At 45.4% G+C, this 18,879-nt stretch overlaps 1 protein-coding gene across 2 annotated transcripts in view; it reads left to right on the top strand.

Annotated features, from left to right (window-relative positions):
• LOC140186712 (semaphorin-3E-like) overlaps positions 1-18,879 on the top strand; it is a 374,748-nt gene that overhangs the window by 69,517 nt on the left and 286,352 nt on the right. Inside the window, exons 3-4 of one of the 2 annotated variants that reach the window (XM_072241201.1) lie at positions 5,336-5,398; positions 12,595-12,714. The exons of the other annotated variant lie outside the window; for it this stretch is intronic. Of the exons in view, the coding sequence (XP_072097302.1) occupies positions 5,336-5,398; positions 12,595-12,714 (183 nt within the window). The remainder of the gene's footprint in view (positions 1-5,335; positions 5,399-12,594; positions 12,715-18,879) is intronic. 2 annotated transcript variants of the gene reach the window in all.

Raw genomic sequence — 18,879 nt, 5'->3', positions numbered from 1 at the left:
GGGTGGGAATACTGACAGAGACTGGGAGGTGAGAGTGAAGGAGACAAAGAACTGAAGATGGTGGGATCAGATAGGAGAGGAAGGTGGAGCATGGAACCAAGGTAGGGAGGTGAGAAGGGCAGATAGGGACTGGGAGAAGGGAATGGTGTGAGAGAACTTTGTGGGCGATGGGCAGTTGGGGACAGTGGGAGGAATGTGTGGGTGATGGACAGATGGGACAGTGGGAGGTGTGTGTGGGTGATGGACAGATGGGTCAGTGGGAGGACTATGTGGGTGATGGACAGATAGGTCAGTGGGAGGACTGTGTGGGTGATGGACAGATGGGTCAGTGGGAGGAGTGTGTGGGTGATGGACAGATAGGTCAGGGGGAGGAGTGTGTGGGTGATGGACAGATGGGACAGCGGGAAGAATGTGTGGGTGATGGACAGATGGGACAGTGGGAGGTGTGTGTGGGTGATGGACAGATGGGTCAGTGGGAGGAGTGTGTGGGTGATGGACAGATGGATCAGTGGGAGGACTGTGTGGGTGATGGACAGATGGGACAGTGGGAAGAATGTGTGGGTGATGGACAGATGGGACAGTGGGAGGTGTGTGTGGGTGATGGACAGATGGGTCAGTGGGAGGAGTGTGTGGGTGATGGACAGATGGGTCAGTGGGAGGTGTGTGTGGGTGATGGACAGATGGATCAGTGGGAGGACTGTGTGGGTGATGGACAGATGGGACAGTGGGAGGTGTGTGTGGGTGATGGACAGATGGGAAAGTGGGAGGACTGTGTGGGTGATGGACAGATGGGTCAGTGGGAGGGGTGTGTGGGTGATGGACAGATGGGTCAGTGGGAGGGGTGTGTGGGTGATGGACAGATGGGACAGTGGGAGGTGTGTGTGGGTGATGGACAGATGGGACAGTGGGAGGACTGTGTGGGTGATGGACAGATGGGTCAGTGGGAGGACTGTGTGGGTGATGGACAGATGGGTCAGTGGGAGGAATGTGTGGGTGATGGACAGATGGGTCAGTGGGAGGACTGTGTGGGTGATGGACAGATGGGTCAGTGGGAGGGGTGTGTGGGTAATGGACAGATGGGACAGTGGGAGGTGTGTGTGGGTGATGGACAGATGGGTCAGTGGGAGGAGTGTGTGGGTGATGGACAGATGGGTCAGTGGGAGGTGTGTGTGGGTGATGGACAGATGGATCAGTGGGAGGACTGTGTGGGTGATGGACAGATGGGACAGTGGGAGGTGTGTGTGGGTGATGGACAGATGGGAAAGTGGGAGGACTGTGTGGGTGATGGACAGATGGGTCAGTGGGAGGGGTGTGTGGGTGATGGACAGATGGGTCAGTGGGAGGGGTGTGTGGGTGATGGACAGATGGGACAGTGGGAGGTGTGTGTGGGTGATGGACAGATGGGACAGTGGGAGGACTGTGTGGGTGATGGACAGATGGGTCAGTGGGAGGACTGTGTGGGTGATGGACAGATGGGTCAGTGGGAGGAATGTGTGGGTGATGGACAGATGGGTCAGTGGGAGGACTGTGTGGGTGATGGACAGATGGGTCAGTGGGAGGGGTGTGTGGGTAATGGACAGATGGGACAGTGGGAGGTGTGTGTGGGTGATGGACAGATGGGTCAGTGGGAGGAGTGTGTGGGTGATGGACAGATGGGTCAGTGGGAGGTGTGTGTGGGTGATGGACAGATGGATCAGTGGGAGGACTGTGTGGGTGATGGACAGATGGGACAGTGGGAGGTGTGTGTGGGTGATGGACAGATGGGAAAGTGGGAGGACTGTGTGGGTGATGGACAGATGGGTCAGTGGGAGGGGTGTGTGGGTGATGGACAGATGGGTCAGTGGGAGGGGTGTGTGGGTGATGGACAGATGGGACAGTGGGAGGTGTGTGTGGGTGATGGACAGATGGGACAGTGGGAGGTGTGTGTGGGTGATGGACAGATGGGACAGTGGGAGGACTGTGTGGGTGATGGACAGATGGGTCAGTGGGAGGACTGTGTGGGTGATGGACAGATGGGTCAGTGGGAGGAGTGTGTGGGTGATGGACAGATGGGACAGTGGGAGGAGTGTGTGGGTGATGGACAGATAGGTCAGGGGGAGGAGTGTGTGGGTGATGGACAGATGGGACAGTGGGAGGAGTGTGTGGGTGATGGACAGATGGGTCAGTGGGAGGAGTGTGTGGGTGATGGACAGATGGGTCAGTGGGAGGAGTGTGTGGTGATGGACAGATGGAGTGGGTGGAGGAGGAGTGAAACTGGGTTGAGGGGCTGGAGTGGCTGTGGGAGGAATGGTTTCCCCCACAGATGCTGTCTTCCTCACAAAGTTCCTCCAATTTTATTTTCACTGCTCTAAATTCCAGAGTCTCTTAGCACTCTGGAATTGAATGGGACAAATCTGTAGAGAAATCGCACACTGCTGCAAGAAACATAAGGCATAAACATAAGAAACATAGTTGTTATTTTAACTTTTCACATATTGACTGGGACTCCCATACTGTAAAAGGACTAGATGGAGAGAGTTTGTTAAATCTGTTCAGGAAAGTTTTCTTAATTAGTATGTCAAAGTTCCAACGAGAGAGTAGGCGATACTTGATCTGCTATTCGGGAATGAGACCAGGTAGGTGACAGAAGTCTGTGTAGGGAAACACTTTGCCATTAATTTTGAAGTAAATATAGAAAAAGATAGGGACGGTCCGCAGGTTGAGATTCTAAATTGGGGAGAGGCCAGTTTTGGTAGTATCAGAAAGGATTTAGCAAGTGAGGATTGGGACAGGCTGTTTTTCTGGCAAAGCTGTACTTGGTAAATGGGAGGCCTTCAAAAATGAAATTTTGAGAGGACAAAGCTTGTATGCACCTGTCAGAATAAAAGGTAAAGGTAACAGGTTTAGGAAACCTTGGTTTTCAAGAGATACTGAGTCCCTGGTAAAGAAAAGAAAAAGATGCTTTGCAGGTACTGACAGGTAGGAACAAATGAGGTGCTTATACAGTGTAAGAAATGCGAGAGAACACCAAAGAAAGAAATCAGGAGGGCTAAAAGAATGCATGAGTTTGCCCTAGCAGACAAGGTGAAAGAGAATCCTAAGAGATTCTACAGATATGTTAAGAGCAAAAGGATTGCAAGGAACAAAATTGGTCCTCTGGAATATCAGAATGATAATCCATGTGCGGTGTCTAACAAGATGGGGAAGATCTTAAATGGATTTTTGCATCTGTATTTACTCAGGGGATAGACACAGAGTCTACAAAAATGAAGCAAGGCAGCATTGACTATACAGATTACAGAAGAGGAGGTGTTTGCTGTCTTGAGGCAAATTAAGGCAGATAAATCTCTAGGGCCTCACAAGGAGGTCTCTCGGACCCTGTGGGAGGCAAATGTAGAAATTGCAGGGACACTAGCAGAAAAATATAAATCATCCTTAGTGTGACCAGTGAAGTACCAGAAGACTGGAGGATAGCCAATGTTGTTCCGTCTTTTAAGAAAAGCTCTAAAAATAAACCAAGAAATTATAGGCTGGTGAGCTTGACATCAGCAGTGGGAAAACTATTGGAAGGTATCCTAAGGAAGGAGATATACAGTCCCTATAAAAAATATTCACCCTCTTGGAAGTTTTCATTTTTTATTGTTTTACAGCATTGAATCACAGTGGATTTGATTTGGCTTTTTTGACATTGATCAACAGAAAAAGATTTTTGTATCAAAGTGAAACAGATCTCTACAAAGTGATCTAAATTAATTACAAATATAAAACACAAAATAATTGATTGCAAAAGTATTCACCCTCTATTAATGTGACACACCAAATCATCATGGGTGCAGCCAATTGGTTTTAGAAGTCATATAACTAGTTAAATAGAGATCTGTTTTTGGAGACCTGTGTGCAGACAAGGTGCTTCAATTGATTGTAGTAAAAATACACCTGTATCTGGAAGGTCCAACTGCTGGTGAGTCAGTATCCTGGCAAAAACTACACCATGAAGACAAAAGAACACTCTAAGCAACTCCGCAAAAAGGTTATTGAAAAGCATGAGTCAGGAAATAGGTACAATAAAATTTCCAAGTCACTGAATATCACTTGGAGCACAGTTAAGTCAATCATCAAGAAATGGAAAGAATATGGCAGAGCAGTAAATCTGTCCGGAGGAGACCATCCTCAAAAACTGAGTGACCGTGCAAAAAGAAGACTAGTGATGGGGGCCACCAAGAGACCAATGACAGCTCTGGAGGAGTTACAAGCTTCAGTGGCTGAGATGAGGGAGGCTGTGCATATAACAACTGTTGCCTGGGTGCTTCACCTGTCGCATCTTTATGGGAGAGGGGCAAAGCAAAAGTCACTGTTGAGAAAAATTCACATGAAATCTTGGCTAGAGTTTGCCAGAAGGCATGTGAGAGACTCTGAAGTCAGCTGGAAGAAGGTTCTATGGTTTGATGAAACCAAAATTGAACTTTTTGGCCATCAGACTAAACACTTTGCTTGGCGTAAGCCAAACACCATACATCATCAAAATCACACGTGAAGCATGGTGGTAGCTGCATCATGCTATGGGGATGCTTCACTGCAGCAGGCCCTGGAAGTCTTGTGAAGAAAGAGTAAAATGAATGCAGCAAAATACAGGGTACTTCTGGAGGAAAACCCGATGTAGTCTGTAAGAGAACTGTGACTTGGGAGAAGATTTGTTTTCCAGCAAGACAACTCAGGCTGTGAGTTATCCCACCTGACTCTCAACAGTTTCCACCACACATTTTTCAGCAAACATGCTCTAAGTTTTAAGAGTGAAAGGAGACAAAAGATTAAAATTAAATCTTTCTACAAATCAAACATTGGATCTCCAGGGAGCTTTGAGGAATTATTTTTCTTCCCTTTCTGTTCATGGAGAATGAACTCCATCCATTCTAGACATAATTCAGGATTGAGAGTGTCAGACCCCACCCTTTCATAATGAGAGGTCTCCTATTAGGGGGAGGAAGATCGATGTTCCCTGAGAATTACGTGGGTCAGACTCATCCTTTCACACTGAGGGGTCTGTCATTGAGGGGAGAATCAGCCTCAACGCGACAGGTCATTCAGTGCCCCTCAAGGAAACAAAACCTTCACATCATACCACATACTCACATGTCACTCTCAACCTTGCTATCATTCCCCGATACTAATGCCCTCCTCATCACCTCCAGCTAGCTACATTTCACCCACAGGAAAAGGGCAGAATTCCTAGTGGACTTCCTGTCTCCCTGGAGATCCCCATGGTGTAGCTATGCACTGCACCCCCCTTCCTCAGCTCACTGTGTCTGGGCAGTGTAGAGAATCTTCTTGTCACAGTTCTCTTCTTCTTCTGTTTCAGATTCACTGGCCTGGGACGGAGAGTCAGACGGAGAGCTGTCGGCTGAAGGGCAGAGATCCACTGGTATGTGTCCATGTCTGCTCATTGAACTATGAGCGCATTGAAAACCAGCGGTAGTTAGCAGCTCCTCCATTGAGATCGTTAAGAGCAGCAAATTTCTTGGTGTTCACCTGGCGGAGAATCTCACCTGGTCCCTCAACACCAGCTCCATAGCCAAGAAAGCCCAGCAGCATCTCTACTTTCTGCGAAGGCTAAGAAAAGTCCATCTCCCACCCCCCATCCTCACCACATTCTACAGAGGTTGTATTGAGAGTATCCTGAGCAGCTGCATCACTGCCTGGTTCGGAAATTTTACCACCTCGGATCGCAAGACCCTGCAGCGGATAGTGAGGTCAGCTGCGAAAATTATCAGTGTCCCTCTTCCCGCTATTACAGACATTTACACCACATGCTGCACCCGCAAAGCTAACAGTATTGTGAAGGACCCTACGCACCCCTTACACAAACTCTTCTCCCTCCTGCCATCTGGCAAAAGGTACCAAAGTATTCGGGCTCTCACGACCAGACTGTGCAACAGTTTCTTCCCCCAAGCCATCAGACTCCTCAATACTCAGAGTCTGGACTGACATCTACATCATTTATTATTATATTGTAATTTGTCCTCTACTGTGCCTATTGTCTTGTTATTAATTATTGTACTGCCCTGCACTGTTTTGTGCACTAATATAGTCCTGTGCAGGTCTGTAGTCTAGTGCAGTTTTTATGTTGTTCCACATAGTCTAGTGTAGCCTTGTGCTATCTCACATAGTCTGGTGTAGTTTTGTGTTGTTTCATGTAACACCAGGGTCCTGGAGGAACGTTGTTTCGTTTTTACTGTGTACTGTACCAGCAGCTTATGGTCAAAATGACAATAGACCTGACTTGACTTGACTTGAACTGTTGAGGAGTCTACTGGGTGTGGTCTGTTTGGAAAAGGTTGGAGAAGCTGAGGGTGAAAAAACAATCTCCCTACCCACATTTTCTCTCAGACCAAATGTAAAATTGGAAGCCCACTGAAAAGTCGCCGAACCTTTCTGCTTCAGTGCAGACGTGACAAGGCAGATAACCACTGAAGGGAAATCCACAGTTCTGCAATGGAACTGACACACAACATCCTCACTGTCGCGGAGGTCTCTGCCTTACGGTTTTCAACATTGAATGTAGAACAGCACAGAAGCAGATTCTACTGCCTACAATGTCTGTGTGCCATGCATGATGCTGAATCAGATTAAATCATCTCTGCCCACACGATGTCCATATCCCTCCACTCCCTGCACATGCATGTCTAACAGTCTCTATCATACCTACCTCCTCTACCACTGCAGGGAGCACATTCCAGGTACCCTCTGCACTCTGTATACAAGAAAAAACTTGCCCCACACATCTCCTCTCTTACCCTCTCTCGCCTGAAAACTGTACACTCTTGTGTTTGATATTTCTATCCTGGGAAAAAGACTCTTGCTTTTCTACACCATCTATGCCTCACAATATCTATCAGGGTTAAGGTGATAAAAATTCAACTGAGGTCCTATCTACGTACAGTCTCTGTTTTAGAAACTCACTGCAGGCACTTGGTACTCTGTGCTCAACTCAGCATAATCCTTCCGAACTATGTACAGACATTAGCACAAAAAGCAGAAGAAGAATATTCAGTCCCCAGCCTGTTATCTTTTCCTTAAGAACTACCCAAGTTCCATCTCCCTTTCGTATCTCCACATCACTCAATTCTTCTAACATTCAGAAGTTTTTTGAACTCTCCCTGAAGTAACCTCAATCACAGAGTCTCTGCAGCCTCCAGGATAGAGAATCCCACCCCTCTCTGAGTAAACAAATCTTGCTTCATCTCAGTGTGGAACAGACAGCCTCGCATCTTGGCCCTTGGTTCTGACCATCTCGTTTAGGGAAAATATCATCCATTGCTCGTGTTTCCAGGCAATCAAGCCCTGTAAGAATTCTGTGTGTTTCTCTGAGAATTCCTCTCATCTGAGACTTCCTCTCATCCTTCTAAACACTAGAAGACACAGAGTTAGTCTACACCATGGGTTCCCAACCTGGATTTCATGAACCCCTTGTTTAATGGTGTTGGTCAATGATATAAAAAAGGTTTGGAACCCTGGGTCGACACAATCTCTCCAATGGTAAATTTGCTATCCCCAGCCCAGTCTCATTAATCTTTGCTGTATACCTAGTCTTGCATATCCTTACTTGGGAAGGAAGGTTAAAATTCTCCAACAGCCAACCCAAGGACGTTGCAATTGTCACAAATACTTTTAAGAAGGTAACTCGGAAAATAGATGAAGGGTTATGAGAATGTTGCCAAGAATTGAGAGGCTGAGTTATGGATAGAGGTTGAAATGTTGGAACACATTTCATAAGTGTAGAAGACTGAGGTGTAGCCCTGTAAAGGTACATAAAATCATGAAGGGGTATCAATGGGATGAATGCACAAAGTATCTTCCTAAGTTTAGAGAATCAAAAACTAGAGGGCATAGGTGATGGGCATTTTTTTAAAATCCCAGTGAGTAGTCAGTAAATGGAATTGAACTGTCAGAGGAAGTGGTTGAGGCAGCTACACTCACAGTATTTAAAAGATACGTGGACAGGTACATGGATAGGAAAGGTTTAGAGAGATACGTACTGTACAGACCAATTGCAGGCAAATCGGACTAGTTTGGATGGAAACCTTGGTTAGCATGAGTTAGCTGGATCAAAGGCTGTTCCCTCCCATGTTGTGTGATTCTGTGGCTCTATATTGACAAGGTCACACATGGCAGCCCCGTCAACCAGGATAGGGCACGAAGGATCCAAGGTGAACTGGATCCAAAATAGAATGACAAGAGGCAGATGGTGGTGGTGGATAGGTGTCTTGCTGACTGTAACGTGGCGCACTATGGGGATCAATATGGGTCCTTTGATTGCAATATGTATGTAAATGACTTAGAAGAAAAAGGAAATTTGATGACAACGTGGGAATTGGTGGAGTTGTAGATAGTGAAGACGGTTGTCTAAGTGGGTCATAGATCAGCAGAAAGATGGCGGAGTGGTGATGGATGAAATTTAACCCAGACAGGTGTGAGGAGATGCACTTTGGGAGGACAAGTTCTGGCAAGAGCTACACAGTCAATGTTAGGGACCCTCAGGGAGCTGATGTACAGAAAGAACATAGTCCCATGAAAGCAAATGAAGATTCTCATGAATTGGTCAACATTAAGCCAAGCACCACCCAGAAATCACTCGTCAAGGCAGCGCAATAGAGCTTTGACCGATGGCCAATCCAAACTTCGGAAGTTGGGAGAGGAGGGGACTTCAGTCAGATTCACTGCCTGAGGGTAAAAGGCAGGAGTGGGTTGCAGTAGTGTAATAGAGTCTGACCAGCATTTCGGATTGATTACAGTAGGCAGCCGTCGATCTCAGGGGATCATGGGTCTGTGCCTCTGATGGACTGTGTCCTCTCCAGTGCACAAGCCTGGGCGGGAAGATTTGAAGAACTCGCTATTGCCCATGCAGTGGCTTTCCCCTCTCCACGTCACTGACGGAGCCCAAGGGAAGGGCAAGTGCCGATCCAGCTTGGCACCAGTGTCATCGCAGAGGTTGCCAGAGTGAATTTGTAAACAATGTCAAACTGTCTGAGGGACCCCGGCTCCAGATTTCTTCCTCGGAGTTTACCCCTGAAGCCTTTCCCATGGGTGGGTATGGTTGCAAGGCAGTGGAGGTTTAAAATCAGATTTTTCTTTCTCCTAGGCGGGCTGTTGTCCAAGGCTGACTAGCCTTACCTGCCGGAAGCAACTGGTTTTGAAGCGTCAGTGGTCTCTTGTCAGTCGAAACAGTTCCACCGGGCTAGTAGCTAACCCAAACATGAAGGCCAAGAGTTGCACTTGGTTGTCAGAGGCTGTTAGAGACGCACACCATTTGGAGACTTTATAGGTAGTGGGAGCTTATCCCCATTACCATTCCCGTCTATAACAAGCTTAGAAACCTGGGATTGATTAGTAAAATCAAATTAAAATAAGGCAGGGGCAAACGCAGCTGCCATCGGCACAGCAGCCATCATCTGAGTGGCCATAGTCAGAGAGGTGATCTTAAGGCTTTAGCTTTTCTACTCTTCCACAAAGTGAGCCTTCAAACAGGGAAATCGAAGGAAAGAAAAGCTCAAGTTTTTTTTTCCTTCTCTTCTTTATATTTGCTCAGTTATGCCAGCAGAGATGCCAGGCAGGATAGTGAAATTCTCCTCTTGTGGGATGTGGGGAGGTAGAAAGACCTGCAGTGTCCCTGACGACCACAACTGTGAGAAGTACATCCAGCTGCAGCTTCTAACAGACCAGGATAAGCAGTTGGAGCTGGAACTGGATGAACTCCAGATCATTTATGAAGCTGAAGTGGGTGATAGAAAAGACATATAGAGAGGTAGTTACACCCAAGGTTCAGGATAGAGGAAACTGGGTGACAGTCAGGGGTGGAAGGGAAAAGGAGTCAAGGAGATCAGTGCAGAGTAACCCTGTGGCTATCCCCCTCAACAACAGGTATATCACTTTGGATACTGACAGGTGGGGAGGGGTGACCTGGCAGAGGAACGTCACAGTGATTGGTTTTCTGGCACTGCCTTCCTTTGTGACTCAGAAGGGTGACAAGAGGCACGCTGTGGTGATAAGGGATTCATTAGTTAGGGGAACAGACAGGAGGTTCTGTGGGCGAGAACAAGATTCTCGTATGGGGTGTCGACTCCTGGATACAGGGTCTGGGACGTGTCAGATCGAGTCTTCGGCATTCTTTAGTAGGAGGATGAATAGCCAGAGGTCATGGTCCATATAGGTACCAATGACCCGTGGGGGGGTAATTGCCATCATTGGCAGAGATGGAAACCTTTTGGTTTAATGTGTATTGTCCATTTGTAGTGAAGTAATTGTGTTAGTCACTGTTTTATATATATAACACTGAATTTGTAATAAAGATATTTCATATAGAAAAAAATAGGTAACAATAACATGGGCAGGACAAGTGATGAGATTCTGCATAAGGAGTTCACGGAGTTAGACAATAGACAATAGACAATAGGTGCAGGAGCAGGCCATTCAGCCCTTCGAGCCAGGACCACTATTCACTGTGATCACGACTGATCATCCACAATCAGTACCCTTTTCCTGCCTTCTCCCCATATCTCTTCACTCTGCTATCTTTAAGAGCTCTATCTAACTCTTTCTTGAAAGAATCCAGAGAATTAGCTTCCACTGCCTTCTGAGGCAGAGCATTCCACAGATCCACAACCCTCTGGGTGAAAAAGTTTTCCTCAACTCCGTTCTAAATGCTCTATCCCTTATTCTTAAACTGTGGCCTTTGGTTCTGGACTCCCCCAACATCGGGAACATGTTTCCTGCCCCTAGCGTGTCCAATCTCTTAATAATCTGATACGTTTCAATCAGATCCCCTCTCATCCTTCTAAATTCCAGTGTATACAAGCCCAGTCGCTCCAATCTTTCAACATATGACATTCCCGCCATCCCTGGAATTAACCCAGTGAACCTACGCTGCACTCCCTCCATAACAAGAATGTCCTTCCTCAAATTTGGAGACCAAAACTGCACACAATACTCCAGGTGGGGTCTCACCAGGGCCTTGTACAACTGCAGAAGGACCTCTTTGCTCCTATATTCAACTCCCCTTGTTATGAAGGCCAACACGCCATTAGCTTTCTTCACTGCCTGCTATATCTGTATGCTTACTTTCAGTGACTGATGAACAAGGACATCCAGATCTCGTTGTACTTCCCCTTTTCCTAACTTGACACCATTCAGATAGTAATCTGCCTTCCTGTTCTTGCCACCAAAGTGGATAACCTCACATTTATCCACATTAAACTGCATCTGCCATGCATCTGCCCACTCACCCAACCTGTGCAAGTCACCCTGCATTCTTATAACATCCTCCTCATTTCACACTGTCACCCAGCTTTGTGTCATCTGCAAATTTGCTAATGTTACTTTTAATCTCTTCATCTAAATCATTAATGTATATTGTAAATAGATGCGGTCCCAGCACTGAGCCTTGCAGTACCCCACTAGTCACTGCCTACCATTCTGAAAAGGACCCGTTAATCCCTACTCTTTGTTTCCTGTCTGCCAAACAATTTTCTATCCATGTCAGTACCCTACCCCCAATACCATGTGCTTTAATTTTGTCCATTAATCTCCTATGTGGGACCTTAGGTGCTAAGTTAAAGGGCAGGACCTCAAGGGTAGTGATCTCAGGATTGCTGCCCATGCCATGTGCTAGTGAAGCCAAAAATAGGAAGATTATACAGTTTAATACTTGGTGAAAGAGTTGGTGTAGGAGGGAGGGCATAAGATTTTTGGATCATGGGGCTCTCTTCCATGGAAGGTGGGACCTGCACAGAAGGAACTGTCTGTACAAATATCCTAGGTGGAAGATTTGTTAATGCTGCATGGTTGGGTTTAATCTAGAGTTGCAGAGTTGCAAAATCAAAAAGGGTGAATAAAGGACTGAAGGTGTTGCGTCTGAAAGCACACAGTACACGGAATAAGGTAGATGAACTTGTAGCACAGTTACAGATTGGCAGGTACGATATTGAAGGCTTCACTGAATCATGGCTGAAAGATTATCGCTGGGAGCTTAAAGTCCAATGATACACATTGTATTGAAAGTACAGGCAGGAAGGCAGACAGGGCGGCGTTTCTCTGTTGGTAAAAAATAAAATCAAATCATTAGAAAGATGTGACGTAGAGTCAGAAGGTGTTGAATTATTGTGGATATAGCTAAGGAAATGCAAAAGTAAAAAGACCCTGATGGGAGTTGTATACAGACTCCCAAAAAGTAGTAAGGATGTGACCTACAAATTACGATGGGAGATAGAAAATACATGCCAAAAGGGCAATGTTACAATAGTCATGGGGGATTTCAATATGCAGGTAGATTGGGAAAATCAGTTTGGCTCTGGGTTACAGGAAGAGGAATTTCCAGAGTGCCTACGAGGACTTTTAGAGCAGGAATGGATACAGGGAGAAGGCAGGAGATTGGGGCTGAGAGGAAAATTGGATCAGCCATAATGAAATGGCAGAGCAGACTCGATGGGCCAAATGACTTAACTCCGCTCCTATATCTTATGGTAAAAAGAGAAAACTCATAAGTGAATCTTCGGCTTATTATCATTCTGTTATCACTATTGTTATGTATCTGAAAGTTAACATCATTCTTTGTCCTTCCCACAGTCTGAATGTGCAAACTTTGTTCGTGTTCTCCATTCCTACAATCGCTCTCATCTGCTGGCCTGTGCTACTGGAGCCTTTGATCCTGCCTGTTCCTACATCAGAGTGGGGCGGTGGAGAGAGGTGAGTGGGCAGTGAGGAATGGCTTGGAAGCTTAGCTGGTTGTACAATTTGAGTGTTGATTTACAGCACATCATATCCGAACAGTCACTTCCCTAGCCTGAACCATGTTATTAAAGGCAGTGCTGAGTGATATTTCTCACTGGAACCAGACAGTAAAGAGGTTTATAATCTCACAGAATTTTCAGGTTCGATTTTGATTGGATTTACAGTTGTGCATTTTTAAAGTAATACTATCTAACAGGGATATACCAGCTGTCAGGGAGAAATATGTTAAAGAAACAGTTTTAGTGCTGAAACTGAATTTATGATGAGGGACAATGGGATTTTAATGCTGCACAAAACCATTAATAACTTTAGGGTGGTGAAATAATGTTTACGTAGTAGAATCTGGCTGCATTATTTCAGAGTTTGTGTCTTTAGTTGTTGATATTGGAGAAGAATTACTGGTAAACCCAGATTTTTACAAACACTGACAACTCCTCAAGAGATCACTTGTTAGACCAGATTTAGAGTGTTGTGTGCAGTTGTGGTCGGCATACTATAGCAAAGATGTGATTAAGGTCGAGAGGGTGGAGGAAAGATTCACAGGAATGTTGAGAAAACCAAACTGCTGGAGGAATTGGTGGCTCTGGCAGCATCTGTGGAGGGAAATTGATATTTTGGGTTGATAACCTGCATTTAGATTGTCTTTTTACTCCCCTAGAATGTTGCCTGAAATGGAAGGATTGAGTTATATGGAGAGGTGGAGCAGGCTGAGATTTTTTCCTGGAGTACAGGGGGCTGAGGGGTGAACTTGTAAAGGTTTATAAAATCATGAGAGGCATAGATACGACAGATGGTCAGTCTTTTCCCCAGGGCAGGGGAGTCTGATACTAGAGGGAGAAGAATAAAGGTGAGAGGGGAAAGATTTAAAGGGGATCTGAAGTGCAACCTTTTTCAACAGATAAGTTGGTAGGTAGGTAGTGTTGGTCAGAAAGAACTACAAATCAGTGAACAGAATTGAGACCAGGGTGTTAGAAACAGACAAATAGGAGTCTTTGTTCTTACTATGTTGTTGCAGGAATGGGGCGGCCATTTTGTGAGACTGTTCTTGCAGCTGCCATTTTGTGAACTGCTTGGAGAACTGGTTCTTGCTCAGGGATAACTTAATCAGAGCAACTGAGCATGATGTGATGAGTTTTCTGCTGAGACCATTTTATCACGTAAAGTGCAGACTTGCAGAAGGAACAGCCTGTTATCTGGTCTTCTGGGTCCAGTGTTTGGCTGACTAGGTTGAACTTATTTGAACCAGTCTGAGTTGGACAGAACAAAAAGAATTACCTCAGGTACAGGGGTGAAGAAAGAACCATAAAGCAATATTGTTGGTTGTCTTGGGCTACAACCAATGAGAATATGAAACAGGTCAGTCAGATGAAATTGAAATTGCCAACAAAATTGAAACATAGATTGATCTGATAAGGGAAAGAATAAGACTGGAGATTTTGGAGCACAGACAGTGATAACTCTTTAGAAACCAACCATATCAGAAGTAGATGGCTCCATGTCGGAAACACGGAGATTACATTGGGATCAAGAAGAACACTTGGCCGATGTAGACTCTTTTTCATTGGTACTAACTTTTCTCTTCCTTAACTGTTCACGGACAGTGAGGGAAATCTAGTGGGTGTGCACACAGGTGATTCGTTGTGTAAATTCATGTGTTAGGTATGTGTCAGCAAGTACACATCCTCACTGTGCCTACATGATCATTATTATTGAGGGTTAGTTCTTGAGGGTTAATCCTTGTAATAGTGGAACAAACTGGCAGAGGAAGAGGTAGATGTGGGTAAATCTATAGTGTTTAAAAACTCATTTAGACAGATACCTGGATAGGAAAAGTTTAGAGCAGGGATTTCCACCCTAAGGTCCATGGGCCCATTGCTTAATGGCATGGTCCACGGCATGAAAAGGGTTGGGAACCCCTGTTTTAGAGGGATGTGGGCCAAATGCAGGCAAGTAGAATTAGGGTAGAGAGGCATGTTGGGTTGGCATAGGTAAGCTGCCTGACTCTGAGAATGAAGTATGGTTTTCAGCTGCAGGTCCCGCAACTTGGACAATCCCTTTCACTTACAGGAATGCAACAGCTCCTGAGGAGACGTTATCCTGGTTACGTACATTTCTGTTTGTTTATTTCTGGTAGGTGGATGGGATTGATAACACTAACATTTATTGTCGGACAGTCTTTGAGCAGGTGGAGGTGAGCTGCTGTCATCTACCGCGGCCCCTCTAGTAAAGGTGCTCCATGCTGTTGCTGGGAAGAAACCTCTATATTTCGACCCAATGGAGGAGACTAGGAAGGTACTGTCCAACTGTGCAGAATGCTGCCTGACGTGGAAGGGATCCGGCTGGTTGTGGTTTTAACCCACACAAAATGCTGGAGGAACTCAGCAGGTCAGGCAGCATCAGTGGAGGGGAATGAATGTGAGGTCAAGACCCTCCATATGGCATTGAAACAGAACAGTTCTGGAGGAACGCAGCAGGTCAGGCAGCACCAGGGGACAGAGAAACGGAGTTAATACCTCAGGTCACAGATTCCCTGGTAGAACTGAAAGTTTAAAAAGAAACAGTGTTCAATTGCAGAGGGGAGGGGGTGGCGAGTGGGGTAGGAGGTTGGATATAACAAAGAGAATATCTCTGATAGAGCAAGTGTTGGTATGATGGTGGCAGCTGCTGATGAAAGCATCTGATTAAGTTAATGAAGAGAGATTTATGTTCACGCTGTGAGCTACGGGGGCACTGGTCAGATGAGTCCAGCTGGTGAGGCAGTGCAAGTGAACAGAGTCACGGGACAGTTCTCATCAAGGGAGCATCACCAGACCTTGTTCCACAGTACCATTCTGTCACACAAACAGGAGGTGGTGGGCGTTTATCAGGAGGACATCTGTGTGCCTTCATTCGACCCGATACCATGAGTCTAATTAGTCAGTGCGGTGGACCCTCTGACCTGTGAACCTTCGTACCATCCCTCAACCCCAGCGCACCCCCACGGTCCATCCTCCTGCCGGGAGACACCCCTCTGTCTGTCACAGACCGGCCTGTGACTGCCTTCCAAGCATGGACTCCAGTTACCAGATGTTTGTGAGAAGGACATTACAAGGTAGCCATGGGTGTTGAGTCCCATTATATCCTTTCTCTGCCTTCTTGTCCCATTAATTACATCTGGTTTGCTTGCACAACCATTTCAAAGTCAACCCTTGGTGGGTCTGGAGACCAGACAATGTATGGACGCAGATGTTAGAACATGAAACAGTACGGCACAGGAACAGGCCCTTAGCCCTGTAATGTTGTGTAAACTAATTAAATCAGTAATCAAACATCTAATTAAACTAATCACTTTTGACTACATAATATCCATGACCTTTCATTTCCTGCACTTTCTAAGCTGTCTAAATGCATCCTTCATCTTTCCATCCACCAACACCCCAAGCGGTACATTCCAGGCACCCACGACTCTCCATTTTAAAAAAACAGCTTGCTCCACTTACCTCCTCAGAACTTTCCTCCCCTCACCTTAAATACGTGCTCTCTCGTATTAGACATTTCAACCCTGAGGGGAAAAAGGTTCTGTCTGTCTACTCTGTCTCTGCCTTTCATAATCTTATAAACCTCTTCCAGGCCTTCCCTCAACCTCTGCCAGTCCAGAGAAAATAACCCAAGTTTGTCCAACCTAAGCCCTCTAATCAGGGCAATATCCTGGTAAATCTCTTCTGTACCCTCTCCAAAGTCTCAAATTCAAATTTAATTGTCATTCAGCTATACATGAATACCCATGAATACAGACAAACAAAATAGTGTTAATCTGGGGCAAAGGTGCAAAACACAGAACCAACATTCACACACAGCACAAGGCACATATAGCACATAAGATACCAAACACGTAAAAAATACTAATAAAATACAGTCACAAAAAATATAGTCCAAAACTCTGAGTCCATGAATGTTGCAGCAGTCTGCAGTCAAGGACATTACAGCTTGTCTTCTGCTGAGTGAACACTGGAGGGCAGCACCAACTCCAGCGCCTCAACATCCGTCCTATAATGTGGCGACCAGAACTGTATACAATACTCCAGATGTGGTATAACTAACATTTTATGAAGCAGCAACATAACTTCCTGACTTTTGAACTCAGTGCCTCAACTACTAAAGGCACATAGGCCATACGCCACCTTAACCATGCTACCAACCTGTGTTGCCACTTTTAGGAAGCTATGAACTTGGACACCAAGTTTCATCTGCGCATCAACACTGTTAAGGGTCTTGCCATAGACATGTTCTCTAGGAGGAAGATAGTGAATCAAATGGTCTCTCACAGAAACCCAATTGTTTAAGTTCTTCACCAATTTATTTAAACAAACTTCCAGACAGGTGCCAAATTTAAATTCTATAGCTATGGAGGAGGAATTTGGATGCAGGCCCTGCCCCACATCTGTTTCACTGTTTTAGTCCATTTTTCAAGTGTTGTATGTACTTCTATATAATGAATAAAATAAGTTTTTTTTAAGTTTTTGTTTAATTGTCCCGTGTGATCCTGAATGACGATGAGTGGTCCCAATCACACAGGCAGCTGTGCCATCCCCCATGGCCTGACCAGCAGTCTAAGCCATTATCAGACTGCATCTGGCTGTGGTCAGTGAACCAACGAAGGACTGAGGTCAAACTGGAACAGAGAGGCTGGAACATGGGCTGCACAGCAGCACAGCAGGTAGATCCACTGCCTCACAAAGGCATGGACCCAGGTTTGATCCCAGCCTCTGGCACTGTCTATGTGGATATTGCAGATTCCCCGGATGCTCCGGTCTCCTGCCACATTGCAAAGGTTGGGGGGCTAACAGACCACTATAAATTGTACTTCGTATGTCGGTGAGGTGTGAACTCTTGGAAAGTTGATTGGAATATGGAGAAAATGAGCTGGGAATCATGTAGGTTAGTGCAAATGGGTGTTTTATGGTTGGCGTAAGCTTAAAGAGCTGAGGGACTGTGACTGTGTCGTGTGACTATGATCTGTCACATCAATTACTTCTCGATCCACAGAGGACACCTGTCCTGATGAGTATTTCCACCACATTCATTGATTTCACTATTTCAACATCCACCATATTCTGAAGATGATTTATTTTCTAAAGTTAGGATCTTGACAGAAATTCATTCTGTTTCATAAAATGGCAAAGTTCTGAAAGTTTATCTTCCTGACACTAGCTCTCCTATAACAGTAGATCAGAGTGTAGCATACGTTCATACCTCCAGCCTGTTTCTGACGTGGGGAAAATTGGTTAAAAAGTAGTTCTCTTTTAATGTTCTTCTTGAATGAATTAAATGAGTAGGCAGATAGGAGAGTCCAGAGCCAGGGGCCCTGTCTCAAGGTGAAGGTGGCCTGAGATAAATGGAATTTCTTCTGGAGTTGAGAATCTTTAGGATTATCTACTGGAGTGAGTGGGGGATGTTTTGAGTATATCTGAGGTTGAACTCAATTGATTCTTGGACACTGAGGGAATTAGAGGATATGTGGACCTGGTGGGAGATGGGGAGGACACAGTAAAAGGAATGGCTATTAAGCATAACAGCAAGTTCCAGGTTCATTTGGAATTTTATTTTTTAAGTGCCTATGTTTTTGCAATCTCTGTTCAAGTCAGCCAAAATAACAATTTTCTGCCTCTTCTGGAGAATGAAACCTGAGCCAGTTTCTGGTGATGTTAGTGGAATTGATTAATTTGTAAGACATTCCTCAACTACTGTTCAGAGGCTTCTACCTTCAAACCATTAATGCCCTGCAGGAGAGCTGTACTGAGGAATGTAACAGGTGCAAAGAACCTCCCTTCATTTAGGCAGCCCCAGGACAGGCGCACGCATTGTCTGTCAATTCAGTGATTGCTGGACTGTCCCCCTGGGAGATTAGCAGATCCCAGTGTCTCTGGTAGAAAACATTCCCTCATGGTCTTCAACATAGAAGAATTCTCCATGTCTATCAGAGATCTGGCACTTCTCCCAATCCTATTTAAGGGATTAAAACTCTATGCTCACTCTAAAATTGAGTTTATTGAGGTAGAGGTACTATGAAAATCCTGCTTACTGCAGCATCTCAGAATATAAACTAAACTTAAGTTATACAAAGCAGTGCAATAGAGAATG

Source organism: Mobula birostris, chromosome 23 (assembly GCF_030028105.1).
Source record: "Mobula birostris isolate sMobBir1 chromosome 23, sMobBir1.hap1, whole genome shotgun sequence".
NCBI classification, from domain to species: Eukaryota; Metazoa; Chordata; class Chondrichthyes; order Myliobatiformes; family Myliobatidae; genus Mobula; species Mobula birostris.
The sequence above is the reverse complement of the archived record's forward strand: the minus strand, read 5'-3'. Positions and strand labels throughout refer to the sequence as shown.